This window comes from Electrona antarctica (genome assembly GCF_951216825.1).
Source record: "Electrona antarctica genome assembly, chromosome: 21".
NCBI lineage: Eukaryota > Metazoa > Chordata > Actinopteri > Myctophiformes > Myctophidae > Electrona > Electrona antarctica.
The window spans coordinates 28903199-28918963 of NC_136802.1; the positions used below are offsets into that span (position 1 = coordinate 28903199).

The 15765-nt window shown below is 44.1% G+C and overlaps 1 protein-coding gene across 1 annotated transcript in view; it reads left to right on the forward strand.

The window, feature by feature from the left end:
- Nucleotides 1-862: 862 nt before the first annotated feature.
- The window catches only part of LOC306914317 (ADAMTS-like protein 1), a gene marked incomplete at its 5' end in the record, with an annotated part of 72030 nt that continues 57127 nt past the window's right edge, over nucleotides 863-15765 (forward strand). Inside the window, 2 exons of the mRNA XM_079491314.1 lie at nucleotides 863-902; nucleotides 15364-15471. Coding sequence (XP_079347440.1) covers nucleotides 863-902; nucleotides 15364-15471 — 148 coding nt within the window. The remainder of the gene's footprint in view (nucleotides 903-15363; nucleotides 15472-15765) is intronic.

A 15765-nucleotide genomic window follows, 5' to 3' on the forward strand; every position in this document is an offset into this window, starting at 1 on the left:
TAAGTGGGGGTCCGTAGACTAATCCATGTCAAGCTGGGGGTCCTTGAAATGAAACAGATTTTGCTAGAGCTGTAAAAATCTTCTCTTGGGGTCCCTGGCATATCTTTTCAAATGGGGGGTCCGCGGGGTAATTAGTGTCAATTTGGGGGTCCTTGACATGAAAAAGTGTGGGAGCCACTGCTGTAGGGCTCAAGGCTTCACTCGCCATCTGCTTGTCTCCGGACAGACTGACTCCAGTCCACGTTTTGTTTTGTTTCCATCAAGGTCAAAACATTGCGCTGCTATAGATCAGCAGACATAGGTCATATATCTGTGTGAATTTGCACAATCTGACAAGGTGGGTAATCGCATCATTACATTAGAGATACTGTATCGGTTTCGGGAAAAGTATCGGATCGGCCCTTATTTGTCATATCGAGTCATATCGGTATCAGTGAATATATGCCTAACCACCGATCCGACACAGGGGTAAGGGGTTGACACTGTGGCAGGTAAATACAATATTGGGGCATGTGGAGTTTGCTTTCGAGTTGCCCAAACTGCAAGTGCACATTTGAGTGAGGAGTCTGCTATAAACACAACACGAGATATATAGCTAGATAGCTGTAAACACAACACAAGATCACGACACTGGTATCTGTATTTGGTATCGGCTAACGCAGAAATTGAGGTATCGGCCGGGATCGGAAGCGAGATCGGGACATCCTAATTATTTAAGTCTCAAAGTGTGACCACATGATCGTACAGTACAAGATGGCCCCAGATTGGGCATTGTGCACACTGTGCATGCACCTTGATGCACTTACTTTCTTGCGTTCATCCGTGGAGGACAGCATTAATGATAACCAGGTATAATCGCAACATGGTCTCCATCTTGAGGCACATTGGTTCGCTCAAGCCTGGTAGGTGGGTGGGAGTCCATAAATCAGCCGTGGCGCTTATTGTCCACTGCCTCGATTCCTAACACGAGTCCCAGGCTCTCAGCCTCCCCCCCCCCAAACTCACCATGGCGGAGGAGCCAAAGCGACTGTACAGAACACGGCTTAATTTATGCACGTCCCCTCGCTATGAAGACCACAGGGGGGGAAGTCATACCCTATTAAAGTGCCATGGTGGCCATGGTGGTTGAGGATATGTTCGTGGGTTCAGCGAACAGTGTTGTTTCAGTGGGACCCTGGTGGACTTTGCCTGTGCATTCACCAGAAAGCTGCTAAAACACATGAGCCGCACTACACTGCACACACATGCTGCTATCATGGGAAAAACGCTCTGCACTCAGAACTTATGAAGCGAGGTTCAGGAAGCTGTAAATGTCACTGGTGATTCTTAATTACGTGCTACCCTTAGGCTCCATGTGGTGCTTTAGAGCCTTGGTCAAGTGGGATCAGTCTTTTTTTTAAATTATTTATATTATTATATTATCATATATTACAAACTACAAATGTGTCACGTATACTACTAACAGTGGTGGAAAAAGTACGGAATTGAAAATGTACTTGAGTAAAAGTACAAAAGTATCGGCATCAAATTGTACTTAAAGTACTAAGAGTAAAAGTACTATAATAATGCAGAATGTCCCATTTCACAAGTTAAAAATGTGTACAAAGTCTATTGAAAATAGCCGATCTACAAGGTCACAATGCGTGGCATTTTCAAATGGCCAAAATGTATAGGGTTGAAGTGGTTAATGTATGTATACATATTAAAATCTCCAAAGTAACTAGTAACTAAAGTTTTCAAATAATTTTAATTTTAAAATTACAAATTTTGGCTCTGAGATGTAGTGGAGTAGAAGTAAAAGTACTGGAAATTGGAAATACTCAAGTAAAGTACAAATACCTCAAAATTGTACTTAAGTACAGTACTTAAGTAAATGTACTTAGTTACTTTCCACCACTGACTACTAATAATAATAATTGTGATTATATCTGCAGTCAGCTCTACACTGTCTTCTGGCTGGGATGTCCTGATCAAATCACCCAAAATCCCAGAATGCTTGTTCAGCAACTCTCCTTCAAGTATTTGTTTTGGACTGACTTAAGCTTTCGACTAAGTTGAATATGTGCAGACAGTGTTAGGCTCTTATAATTTGTTGTCATGTTTATAACATTTTGGGTGATCTAACCTTGGTTGGCGAAGTTGCATGTCTGCTGCATCCCATAAGCTGGAGGGACAGGAGCTTTGTCATTTTAAATTACCCCCAAAACGACATGACAAATTATTTGAGAATTGAGGTCCTTCATGGTCTGCTGTCGACGTGCACAAGAAGTTGATATTAAATATGTCCCTTTTTGAATGGTCAACATTGCATGGCTAATGGCATAGCCGGTCCCTGGCATATCTTTTCAAATGGGGGTCCGCGGGCTAATTAGTGTCAATTTGGGGGTCCTTGACATGAAGGTTTGAGAACCACTGCTGTAATGATCCCTTATCCAGTGGGTAAATCAAAGCATGCAGGCTCACAAGGCCTTACTGTAGCCTACTTTGACTCAACGAGTCAGAATGCTGGGAAACAAAATATCTTGTTTACAGTTGCACGACAACCGCTCCAGCAGGGGCCAATATTCTAGCAGAACAAATGTCTTCCTCCGGGAAAAAAAAGAAAAAGTGGGGAATTAAGCTGTGCATTCTGTCATATATGCCAGCGGATATGAGCCCATTACGGGCCAATTTGGCATTTGTCTTTCCCTTGAGAGTGTGCTATTTAGCCTCAGATGGCCTCATATATGCAACCCTCTTCAACTCTTATCCAGTATCCTCCATTTGTTTATGGCTCAATAAATCTATCGCGTTCATATAACCAGCGACTCCCAGTCTGAAACCAAACACTAGCATGATTCCCTGGCTTAGCAACTCGAACGGACCACCTCTCCATCTCAAGTAGGGGAGTTAGCAAATTGGATGGAAGATCAACATCACAATATTGATAAGGTGTGTGGGCGGATGTTTGAGAAAGAAGAGTACTTAAGTCATTAAAAGATAAGAGAGATCAAGTGTCTGAACTACTGGAGCGACCCGTGCCGGTGTTCTGTAAGTGGTTATAAGGCAATATCTAAATGTAACTCTGATATCCTAATCCCCTCCATTTTGGCCTCATCAAAGACAATAAAGGGAATTTATGAGGAGTATTTACTACGTGCTGCCGTCTTTTCTAAAAAATGCAATCCATTAACACAACTATTGTAGAGGGTAAACTTGCTTTGTTTTGTCATATTCTTACACGGGTTGCTGCATGGTCTGCCGTTCACCTCTCCCTGCCATCTGTGTCAAATTGGATATACTTTTGATTGTCTGGGAATTACATCTTTTTTTTTTATTATTATTTTAATCCTCCGGTCTTAGTGGGGGCGGGGAGTTGTGGTTGACTTTCAGCTGCAGGCCGTAAAGTTCCTATCCTGGTAAAACATTTTATAAAGAGGCCCGGAAAGCTTTTTAAACAATGGCTTTGGTGTAAATCACGCCCGGAGCTCATGCGCCGTTTATGGGGGTTGGTGGGAGGATTCCATTTATCCAGCCTGAACAATTTAAGTCTCCTTCTGGGAGCCTATAGAGCCGGGGCTCTTGAACATAACTTAACCCATTTTAGGCGGGAACCCTTGTTGGTGTTTTAAGCATTATGTTATGCTTTAGCTATTGAAAAATAGCAGATCTACAAGCTCGTAGCGCGGCACCGAGTGCCGCGCTACGAGCTTGTAGGTCTGCTATTTTTGAAAAATCGTGAAAACGAATAATATATTGAAAATATATTATTTCAGAGCGAACTCGGTTACTCAAATCGTTGCTTTCGGGGGGCGTCCCTGGAACAACATATTTTCAGATGGGGGTTCCGTGACCAATTGCATATAATTTTTTGGGGTCCTTGACATGAAATGTTGAGCACCACTAATATAGAAACATGAGGTATTTCAGAAAACTGTCAGGATTTAGAAGAAATGTTTTTAATGTCGACGTCAGGCCTAAATAACTTAATGTCTGTCCAGTAGGCCCATGGTAACATTAGGCCCATTTCTCTCTCTAAGACACCTCTGAGACCTCAGGGCCTCTTCACTCAGGTCGTCAGCCTGTGATATGGCAATCTTTTAATTTGACCTTTTAGTCCGCCACAAAGGAATAGGAGGAGGACCGGTTGCTTTGCGCTGCTGCTTGCAGGAAGACCTGTTGGTGACCCTTGACAAACCGTTTAAAGCTTAATCTCACCTTACATTTATGTGTTATTTTTACCACGGGGACGTTTCTATTTCCCCTCCAAAATGTCATTGTATTCCACTGATAGCAGCTGAAGATATGTGGAGCCCGCGTGAATTCCGTTTGTGTCCAAGCATAGGCATGGCTGAGGCATGGTAACGCCCCGCCTGCCTGTGATTGGTCTACTGACACTGCCCGTCTTGACTGTCCTCCGAGACGCGAGGTTACTCCGTGGTGAGATTGAGAAATAAATAATAGGCTACAAGAGAATGACAGTTTGACACGCGCAACAGAATGCAGCCTTGTACTGTAACTAACTTGTACGTTTTATTTTTGTAGAAGAGGCAAACTTATTGTTTATGCCGTTTGCTTTGATACTAGTGTTGATTATCGTGTATTAATCTAATTATAGTAAACTAATACTATTACACTAAAAAGGATAACGATGAAGGGAAAATAGACATTTTTATAGTTGGCCTACAATAATGTTTCAAGTTTACACATACAAACAAATTACACAACACAAACACTTAATTTTAGAACACACCCTGACCCAAATCAAATCATTATGGCGTGCATGTTCAATCAATTATTCCATCAAAGCAAACGGAATAAGTTAGCATTCTCTTGTATCATACCATACTACTTGTATTATTTCCCACCACGGAGTAACCTCGCATCAGACTATCCAGGCATCATGATCCAGCATATCCACCTCGGAGGATAGTGTCGGTAGGCCAATCACAGGCAGGCGGGGCGTTACCATGCCTATGCTCGGACACAAACTGAATTCACGCGTGGAGCCCCTATGGCATGTAATTGTCTCCACCGGGCCGAAGGCATGGGGAGAGAGTATGTTTTGCACTCCGTCCGGCTGTCCGTGTGTCCGTCCGTCTGTGAACAGCTAATCTCCGCCACTGTTAACCCGGTCGATGCCAAATTTTGCACACACACTCACTGGATGACAAAAAATCCCACAAATCGTTACACACTAACTCTATAGTCATGTGTTCAAGATGGATCTGTCCGATATTTCATGATTTGCATTTGTTTGAAACTGAGCACTCCTGCGAACTTTGGAAGCCAATCTTAGCCAATCAGGATGGAGTCTGAGAAATCTGAAAGACCCGTTTCGTTGAATGGCTCTAGAGAGACCGTGTACCAATTTGCGTGATGTTTGGACAAAGAGTGTGTGTGTGTGTGTGTGTGTGTGTGTGTGTGTGTGTGTGTGTGTGTGTGTGTGTGTGTGTGTGTGTGTGTGTGTGTGTGTGTGTGTGTGTGTGTGTGTGTGTGTGTGTGTGTGTGTGTGTGTGTGTGTGTGTGTGTGTGTCACAGCTTGGCCTGTTGTAGCGCCACCATGAGGCTGATTTGAAAACTGTCAAGTGGCATTTCTTCCTCAGCCTAGTATAGTGGGAATATGCATGCACAGTTTCACCGCAATCGGACGCTGCGTTGAGTAATTGTGGCAATTTGTACAAAGCGGGCTACTCCTGAAAGGTTTAAAAGCCAATCGTAGGCAATGAAGGTGGATTATGAGAAATCAAACAAACGCGTCTTGATCACATGACTATGGAGAGCATGTGTGCCGATTTGCGTGAAATTTGGATAAAATCTGAAGGAGTAATATTAGAAAATGTGTTTTACATATGTCGGCCTCCTGGTGGCTATAAAGAGCAGATGTGAAAAATTCCAGGCAAAGGTTTTTCCTTGGCCTCCGTGCAGTTAGAGGTAAAAACACTTTTTGGCGAGTTATAGCGCCACCATGAGGCTGAGTTGAAAATGTTCACGTGGCATTTCTTCCTCGGCCTAGTGGGAATGTGCGTGCACAATTTCACGGAAATCACACGATGTGTCCATGATTTGCAGCATTTTGTTTGAAACTGAGCACTCCTGCAAACTTTGGAAGCCAATCTTAGCCAATCAGGATGGAGTCTGAAAAATCTGAAAGACCCGTTTCGTTGAATGGCTCTAGAGAGACCGTGTACCAATTTGCGTGATTTTTGGACAAAATCTGTAGGTGTACTGTCCAAAAACTTGTTTTGCACAAAGCGGCCTCCTGGTGGCGCTATAACAGGCCGTTCTGGGAATTCTGGGGCAGAGGTTCATCGTTGGCATCCAGGGAATGTGTGTGCAAAATGTGACATCGACCGGGTTAACGGTGCCGGAGATTAGCTGTTCACAGACGGACGGACGGACACACACACGGACACACACACGGACGGACGGAGTGCAAAACATACTCTCTCCCCAATGTCCCCATGCCTTCGGCATTCTGTGGCTGAAGGTGTTCCCTACATACTATATAATATATAAATAAATAAATCACCATGAAGTAGAATTCATGGTTGATGGGGGAATAAAAAGCCCTTGGGGATAAGCCGTAATCTGATTCTGGAATTTGTTAGGATTGCGGTAGAAGTTCCTACATCGTGGTCATTATCTCATGGCTCACATCTCCTCTCATGGAAACGGCTCAATCCCTTTTCCATTAGGGATGTTTAAACCATTTTACGTGAGGGGATAATGCAGCGTGCCAACAATGCTGTTTATCGCCGGGTTTCGGCCTTTACGTCTTGGACACCGGCGTTTGCTTCCTAAGTAAATAAATCATCTCAACAGGGAACCTGGAAAGGTCTTCTTATCCTTCATGACTGCCCTTGTTTTCTGAGGTTTTTTGTCTTTTTGAACTTCTCTTTGGTCCAGAGAGGAATAGAATAGAATAATTAACTTATTTTCCCTTACAGTTTGCAATTTTACAATTTAGGCATTTAGCAGACGCTCTTAATCCAGAGCGATTTACAGTAAGCAAGAACACATGTCCCTTTCAATGTCCCTTTGAATCCTCATTTGAATAATACAATATAAAGTATGTTCTGTATGCAAGGATTTTAGGTTAGAGTAATTGTACTATGGTCTTACTTACTATGATCCATTTTTGAGTGGTGCAACCACTCCCTTACTGACTGGAGCTATGTGTGTCCCTGGGTTCGTCCCTGGCTGCCTGCCTGCCTGGGTCCGTCCGAGTCTGGCTCTGTCCGAGCATGATAACTCTTTTATCATTTCTCAACCATTTCTGACGTGGGGCGGCTTGCCGGAACCGGGCCGGCCCCCTTACTGGGCACGTTCCTGGGGGCTGGATGTGCCGGGGCTCCCCCGGGGACCCCCAGGGACCCCCACACGGTAACTCGGTCATTTCTCGACCATTTCGGACGCGGGGCAGCTTGCCGGAACCGGGCCAGCACCCTGGGTTTGGAATTTCCGGGGACCCCCACACAGAGTTGCACCACTCACTTCACACGGGTGTGATTTTTCCTTACTTGTCAGTTACTCTAACAAGCTATTTCAAACGGTCTGTTGTGCTCCAATTTTGTACATATTCTCATTCATGACATATCCTTGGCCTAGTTCATATCAAATTCTCTCGTACAGCAGGCGTACATGCATGTGTATGTGTGTGTCTGAGTAAAATACCAATGCATTACAACAGTGCTCGTGTGCTCCTCTCACCTTCTTGGATCTAAATCCATTATTGTAACTGTCAGAAAGACGTCCTTTTGAGAGCATGTGGTAGGAAACCGTCTGTCAATCACCACATTAATTTCCTCCCTGACTGTTATGTTTGAAGTGCTGGCCACGCCATTGATGCCACAGTTTATTTTATGTGAGCATACATTCCCAAAATGTGAGAAAGGATCTCTTCTGAAAGCAAACATCGGAAGGTTGTGGATTAAGGAACGTGTGTTTTTCTGTCTCAGTCTGTGAAAGCTTAGTGTAGCGTAGTGTAGCGCGTGCGTGCATGTGTTAAGGCTGTACCCTAGCCCTTTTTTAGGACTCGAACTTCGGCAGGAATCGAGCGAACATCCGGACCATTTGTTTCTAATTAATTTAAAAAATAACCTTTGAGATATCCGTCTCGATAAGAGCGCAGTGCGTCTCCCCTGCTCTTTATCAATCTCTCTCGTCTCTCCCAACACACACACACACACACACACACACACACACACACACACACACACACACACACACACACACACAGTCAAGTGGCTCCGCGAAAACAGCTGATCTGCGAGCTTGCTGGCAGACGACAGCGTAGCTTGCTCGTTAGCTGTCACTCGTTCATTTGTTCCACCTGTGTAGAAGCGCATTGAAGTGGGCACAGGGCAAAAGCAGAACCTGTGACCGTTTTGCTTAACAATGATCAAAGTTCACTTCTTTTTAGCAATAGGCTATGTGATGCTAGAGAGCATAGATGCTAATATATTATGGCTGCTAAGAACGGTTCCCTCTATCAGAGATCATGCTGGGGTGTGTGAGTGTGTGTGTGTGTGTGTGTGTGAGTGAGTGAGACGCGTCAGACATTCCATTCAATGGAACTCTTTTGTTCTCACAGAACAAGGTGAGAAAGGTCAATCACCTCAGCTGCAGGCCAATCACCAAATTAATGTGCAGTTGTGCACGGTAGACTTTGGAGAGGGACAGAAGAACAAGGAGATATAAAAAAATCATAACTTCTGACAGGAATGCACTAGAAACCTACTTTTTTTTACATGCTCATATCGCATTCTCGCCAAGATATATTTTCGAGTTAATAAAAAAGGAAAAAAATAATATTTTTGTTTTAATAAAAAAAAAAACAAAAAAAAAACGAATGGTTCAAGCCCATTAATTAAGATTCGAGTGCCAACCCTAACGAGCGAACATTCGAACCTTGAATGTTTGGGGACAGCCTTAGCCTTATGTGTGCGTGCGCATCCACCTCTTGCACAAAGAAAGAGAGTGTGTATGCTGATGTTGTGTACACTGTATGTATTCTTGCTTACCCCATTCTTACCCCCGTATTGATATTGTAGAGAAACATGTGCCTCTACCATACTGAGTGAAATACAGTAGGCCAAGCACCATAATGGCCATGCAGGCTATACACCAGGCTTTTCAAAGCATGTGTGTGCATAACGTACGCGTAACACACACACACACTTTAGCCTGTAGCCTGGCTGTATAGGAGTATTTTACTAGTACTGTGTGTGTGTGTGTGTGTGTGTGTGTGTGTGTGTGTGTGTGTGTGTGTGTGTGTGTGTGTGTGTGTGTGTGTGTGTGTGTGTGTGTGTGTGTGTGTGTGTGTGTGTGTGTGTGTGTGTGTGTGTGTGTGTGTGTGTGTGTGTGTGTGTGCAGAAACATCCGTTGCCATGTTGTGATTAGACTTTCTGACTATTTGCTCTGGAGTTCACCACATTCCTCCTCGCCTTAATTGATCAATTATATGCGGTTTCTGATTCGGTGTGTTTGATTGGGAGTTGGATTTGAAGTCGTTTTTTATCTGAAGGGGCATAAGGGGTTGTTCCTAACCTCAGGTTATGATAGTTCATTTCCAGATACCCTCGTTTAGGACTGGAGTCACTTAAAGATGGAGTGCCGTGATGTTTGTACTTTCTTCTGTTTTGCGTGTGTCTATGGAGTTAACATTACCCTAATAGACCCCCAGGTGTGGTTATAATATTCAAATATGTCTTCCCTGTGTATTTTTGGTTTCTTCCTGAAAGCTGAAAGCCTTTGAGTCAAAAGGCCCAATCGCAATAACACCATTTTAGTGACATCATAACCCTAACCCCTCCCCCATTATCATACAACAACAGCTGTGGGCGAGGCTTAAGTTCAGGTGGGTGGTGCTAAGGTGAAAACCAAGTATACTTAATGAACTGGTGGGTGTGGCCACATAAAAACATAATTTTAACACTTTCTGTACCCTTTTTTTTTGAAAAATCTTCCTAGTATAATCATAATACGGAAAAATCACGGCACTAGATCTTTAATTCAAGGTGCTGGCACTCATTTATAATCAGTGCCGTTTCCTGGGAAGAAAGGTTGTCTCGCTCATTCTTTCAAGGGTTCAAGTTTATCCGTTCGGTCTCATTTCACGACCTATATTTTTTAAGTTCAGCCAGCAATGGGCAGTAAGTTCTTCCTCGCATTTCACACTGCGATTTTGGCATCCCAAATAACGTTAAAGCTGTCACGCTATTTACTCTGCAATCCTCCGCGTGCCAAGACCCATCCATCTAAAGACCGGGGGTTGTTTTTGCTATATAGGACCGTAGGAATTGTCCCTCTGGGGGACACCTGGCTTGTTCGCCACCCCACCACCACTCCCCCCGCCCCCTGTGTGAATGTTCTCGGGACTCAAACTGCCAGATGTTATGAAAGGCTCCATTGAAGCTTCTGTAGGGGACCCCCCCCACCTCCCACCCCCTCTCGGCCTCCATCGCCACCACCCACCCCTTTAAACTATAAATGAATGGAGAAAAAGAAAAGTGGGCTGCATGGCTGAGAAATCCAACCAGATTGCCGGGCCCTGCGCTGTGAGCTGGACTGTGTGTCCTCTGATTTGCATGAGGTTCTGCTCCAGGGTGTGACCCCTTTTAAAGATCTCAGCAGAGGCGGCAGATGGAGGGAGGGAGAGGGAGATGGGAGAGGGAGAGAGGGGGAGAGGGAGAGAGTCTTGGGAGGAGGCAGGGGTCTTCAGAATTTGGCTGAGATTTGATTTTAAAAGTACCTTTATTAAATACTACTGCAACTCAGCACCAAATCACATCATTACACATGCTTCATTAAAACTTCGGAAATAAATATTAAAAAGAGAGAAGTAGTTCCCCATGCTCCCCCACCATACACAGGACCCCTCCCACAGCCCATGTCTCTCTAGATTGTCCACTGTCCTGTAATAGGCATGTTGAAAACAAAACAGAAACAGAGTTTGAAAAAGCACTCTCCGTAGAGAAAATATATCAAACAAACAAAACACACTCAGCACATCCACACCCACTCAGAGAGAGTGAGATGGGGGGGGGATGAAAGACAGTCACAGAGAGTGAAAAGAGAGTGAGTCACAAAGAAAGGAAAGGTTAAAGGGTGATAAAAAGAATATTTTTTTAATATAGTTTGGTTTGTTTGCGAGCACTAACACTTACGGGATTCTAATTGTGTGCACACGTGCATGCAAATGATAAACGATGCCACAACATTGTATACATGCTAGCTACACTTCGGGACGCAACATCTCTCCATGGTTCTGTGTATATATCCGTATTCATTGGAGCAATGGACATTACTGTTTTCCAAGTCTGTTGCGGTTTGATGGTAGGAGAGTGAGTTTGACATTTGAAAGAAAGAAGAACTCCTAGTGCTGCTGGCAGTGGAGGCTGTTAGCTCGTCCAGACCCAGAATAGCAGGGAAGTAAAGAATCATGGTTCAAAAACAAAGAAATGAGAGTAATGCAGAGCCCGGCTACATTGGAAATGCATTATAAAGCAGTCACAATGTGTTTTAAGAGTTGTTTTGAACCTGCACACAAAGGCTAATGATGTCTTTTATCAACACTCATAAGGCATAATTACACTGTAGAAGGGAGTTCCAACCACGCCTCAAGCCTATGGCAGGCCAGTCTGGTGCGTCTCAGAGGCAGCCTCTAGCCTATAGCAGGCCAGTCTGGTGCGTCTCAGAGGCCTCTAGCCTATGGCAGGCCAGTCTGGTGCGTCTCAGAGGCAGCCTCTAGCCTATGGCAGGCCAGTCTGGTGCGTCTCAGAGGCCTCTAGCCTATGGCAGGCCAGTCTGGTGCGTCTCAGAGGCAGGACAGCTTACAGGAGCAACTCAGACAGTTTAAGCCCTTATTTCATTATCAGGGTGCAAGTAAAAAAGCGACCTGGTCATCATGACCTGACGAAGATGCATTTCCTCGCATATTATGCTGTAGTTTGACTAAGGGAGTAGTTCGGAATGGCTTATTGTCAGTATAGGTTGAGAACGAGGGTGTCTATATATCAGTTTTGTTCCCAGTACTTACTGCACGACTTAGCCAAGCTGTGCTACTCGTATATGCTTGCTGAGTTGCCCGGTGCCCGGGTTCATACACAGAACCTTGTGGTCCGAAGGCGACTGCTCTAGTACCCACTGAGCTCTGAAAGGTTGACTGTACAAAGTTGTATTATAATTGTTCTACCCAATTGCATGAGGTTTTATGAACAACAACGTGTGTGGTTATAGCATAACTTAAACCTCTTTATGGGAGCTCGTTGTCTGGTTTAAGTAAAGCAATAGTGTTTATAGGTGGGCATAAAGGGCCGTCCACACCAAGCACTATAACTATGTATATCATTAACTACTGTCACTGGCTTTTTCAGTCCAGCCCTGTAAGCTTTGAAACGCCATATCTGAGACCTATAAGACAAGTGCTTTGTAACTATGTTTGGAAAAGCGCTATACAAATAAATTCAATAGCACTGTCACCGTAGAAGTTGTGGTGTGGGCTCTGGTATCCACTTAAGTTAGAACGTTATAGTGCTTGGTGTGGACAGCCCCATTACTAATTGAATCTAACATATTTTTATATAAACCTTATTATATTACAGAAAGTTAATAAATGAACGAGAGAGGAAAGAAACAAGAGGGAAAAAGAAGGAAACGGAAAGATTGAGAGAAACCGAATGAGACAGAGAAAGAGATAAAAAAAATAAGTCAGAGAAGGTAGAGAAAGAGAAACAGGAGACAAAGTATAGAGACTGAAACAAAACGGAAGAAAGGTAGAGAGAGAGACCGAGAAACAGAACAAGTTATAAATATAGAGAGAGAAACAAAACCAGACGAACGTTAGAGAGAGAGAGAAACATGACCTTTTGTCCCCGTGTTGGTTGATTGAGAGTACCTCTTCACATTGACTTGTGCCGAGCAGCAAAACATGATGAAGGGAAATGAGCAATGTCCCAAAAGTTACGGTTGAACTCAAAAAGGTTTATGCCATTTTTATTCCACTTCCAGGTTTGAAATGAAAACATAAAATAAATGTACTTTAATATAACTCAAAGTGGATGGCAGTACTAACAAAACAAAACCAGACGGTATAAAAGCCGCGAGCCTCCAATGAACTACACCTGGCCCTCTCTTGGCTATCAGGCTCTCATCATGCTCTCCTCTCCTCCCTGTCTGTAGAGGGCGACAAAGCACACCGACAAGAACAACATACTGCGGATCGCTTCGACAACTTTATATTATAATCATTTTTCATGAACGATTATAAGGTCTCATAAAGTTTATAAACGTCTCGATGCTCTGTGTAACCACCATAATGGATGGAGAGTGCGTCATTATAGCAAAACATAACCTTTATGGCAGTTCATTGTCTGGTTTAAGTAAAGCAATAGTGTTTATAGGTGGGCATAAAGGGCCGTCCACACCAAGCACTATCTATATACGTATATCATTAACCGCTGTCATCGTTATAGTTGTTGTGTCGATTGTGCTATCCACTTGAGTTAGAACATTTATCTTTACAGTTATCGTGATAGTGTTTTGCGTGAACAGCCCATTACTCATTTCATCTTAACGAGTAAGTAAATAAGGCAAGTGAGTACATTTATGAGAGAGGAGAGAAATGGACAGGACTGAGACAGAGAGATAGAAACGGAAGGAATCGGAGGAGGCTGAGAGAGAGAAATCAGTGTAGTCAGGGAATATTATCAGAATAATGTCAAATCTGGGAATACATTTCTTACCAAGAATGTTCTTCAGAAATGTGTTTGTGTTTGTAAAGGTGTCTACTAACATATCTCACATTGGTTTATAGTCAACCACCCTAGGGGAATTTTTGACAGCTGCTGAACGTTGGGGTACCATCAACAACCAATATATGGCAAAATGTTCTAAATTTCATTATGCATAAGTAGCATGTCAAACTAGGAGGTTTTCATGATTCTGAATCCATTCCAAGCATTAGTTTTGCACGAAAAACACTCCTTGGGCTAAAAACGACCATAGCAGTCATTACAAATGTGATGAGGTCAGCACATTTGGGCACATTTGGGCAAGTGCAGGCCAAACTAGGGGGTCTATGGCCAAACTAGGGGTCATATAAGGGGTTTTCATGATTCCGAACCCATTCCAAGCATTAGCTTTGCCCGGAAAACACTCCTTGGGCTAAATTCGGCCATAGCCACTTACCCAAATGTGCTGAGTCTCTGTAGTGTGTGTGTGTGTGTGTGTGTGTGTGCGCGCGCACGCACACACACACACACACACACACACACACACACACACACACACACACACACACACACACACACACACACACACACACACACACACACAGTTGTGAAGTTGCAGCTGGCCAGCTCCTTGTTTGAACTAGCTGAGGCCCATTTATTGATTTGCTGTTGCGCTCGACCTGACTGCTTGACGGGTTTGGATCCCTCCGATTACTCCACTCCCCCTCACGCAGGGACCTCTAGCGCACACACACACACATGCACACACGCACACACACACACACCCCGTTCCTCTTCCCCTCCCCTTAACTTATTCCTAAGGAAGAGAGGGAGAAAGTCAGAGAGGAGAAAGCAGGCAGGCAGACAGGACGCTCTGGACCCAGAGAGTGGAGCATCACACCCCAGGCTCAGACGCACCCCCCCCCTCCCCCCCCACACACACACACACACGCGTGCGCACACACACGCACACACATATGCACACAAGCACACACACGCCACAAACACACTTCCTGGATATACGCATACAGCTCACTGGAGGGATCCGATAACACTTGTCATTTTGTCAAACGTCATGATGGATCAACACTTTCCCTGCACTTGCAGGCTACTGGTGACAACTCTTCTTCTCGTGGTAATGTATATAGCATGATAATTATCCTACTTTTAAATCAATTTGCTCTCTATGTTTTGATCTACTGAAACAAACGTGTTCATGTCCATTTGTTGAGATATTTTTTGTGATTAAAAAAAAAAAAAAAGAAAAAGCAAGGTGCTCAAGGAATTATAACCAAGACATGACCTAATAATAAGAATTTATTTCGTTTTTCTTCCTGTTGGGCAGATGTGCTCGCATTCGTTTTTATGATTGTTACTCTATCCGACTCCACGCGGTCGGAATGCACTGGATCCTCTCAGCGGTAGGTTAACGAGGCTGTAAAAAAAAAAGTCATCTTAGTCATCTTATTTACTCTTGAGCGCTGCATGCGCTCAAGAGTCCTCAAGCTCACCCACCCCCGCTTCTTTTTGTTTTTATTTTTGTTTTTTTCACACAAGTCATATAAAAATAGAAAGAGACTGCCGATGCTGGAACCGGCGAGCTGTTTTCTCTGAGGTCTAGGTCTCCTTATATTATATGTCATCACAGCGGTTGCCTCGCGGCACAGAGGTGAGCGCGGAGTGCAGCCCGAGGGCTCCTCAGAGGAGGAGGAGGGCGGCGGTGGTGGTGGCGGCGGGGACAAGGGATTCAGCAGATGTGCGAAGATCATATGTCTTGCCAACTGAAAAGGCCATCGTGTGTATATTGACATAGTCTGCAAAAGGAGGCACCGGCGTTGGGTTTCTTTCCCCCATGTCGCAGAGTTTTCCATCTTCAAGGAAAATGTCCTTAGTTTCAGTTGCTGACAGGTGACTTAAATAGAGCCTGGCCTGTCAAAATAACATATAATGTGGATCTCAGTCGTCTGATGTATCATTTTGCTCGCTTCCATTTCTTCACCTGATATGAAAACGTGGACCGGTGGTGACAGCAAGGTGGCCTATATCTGGG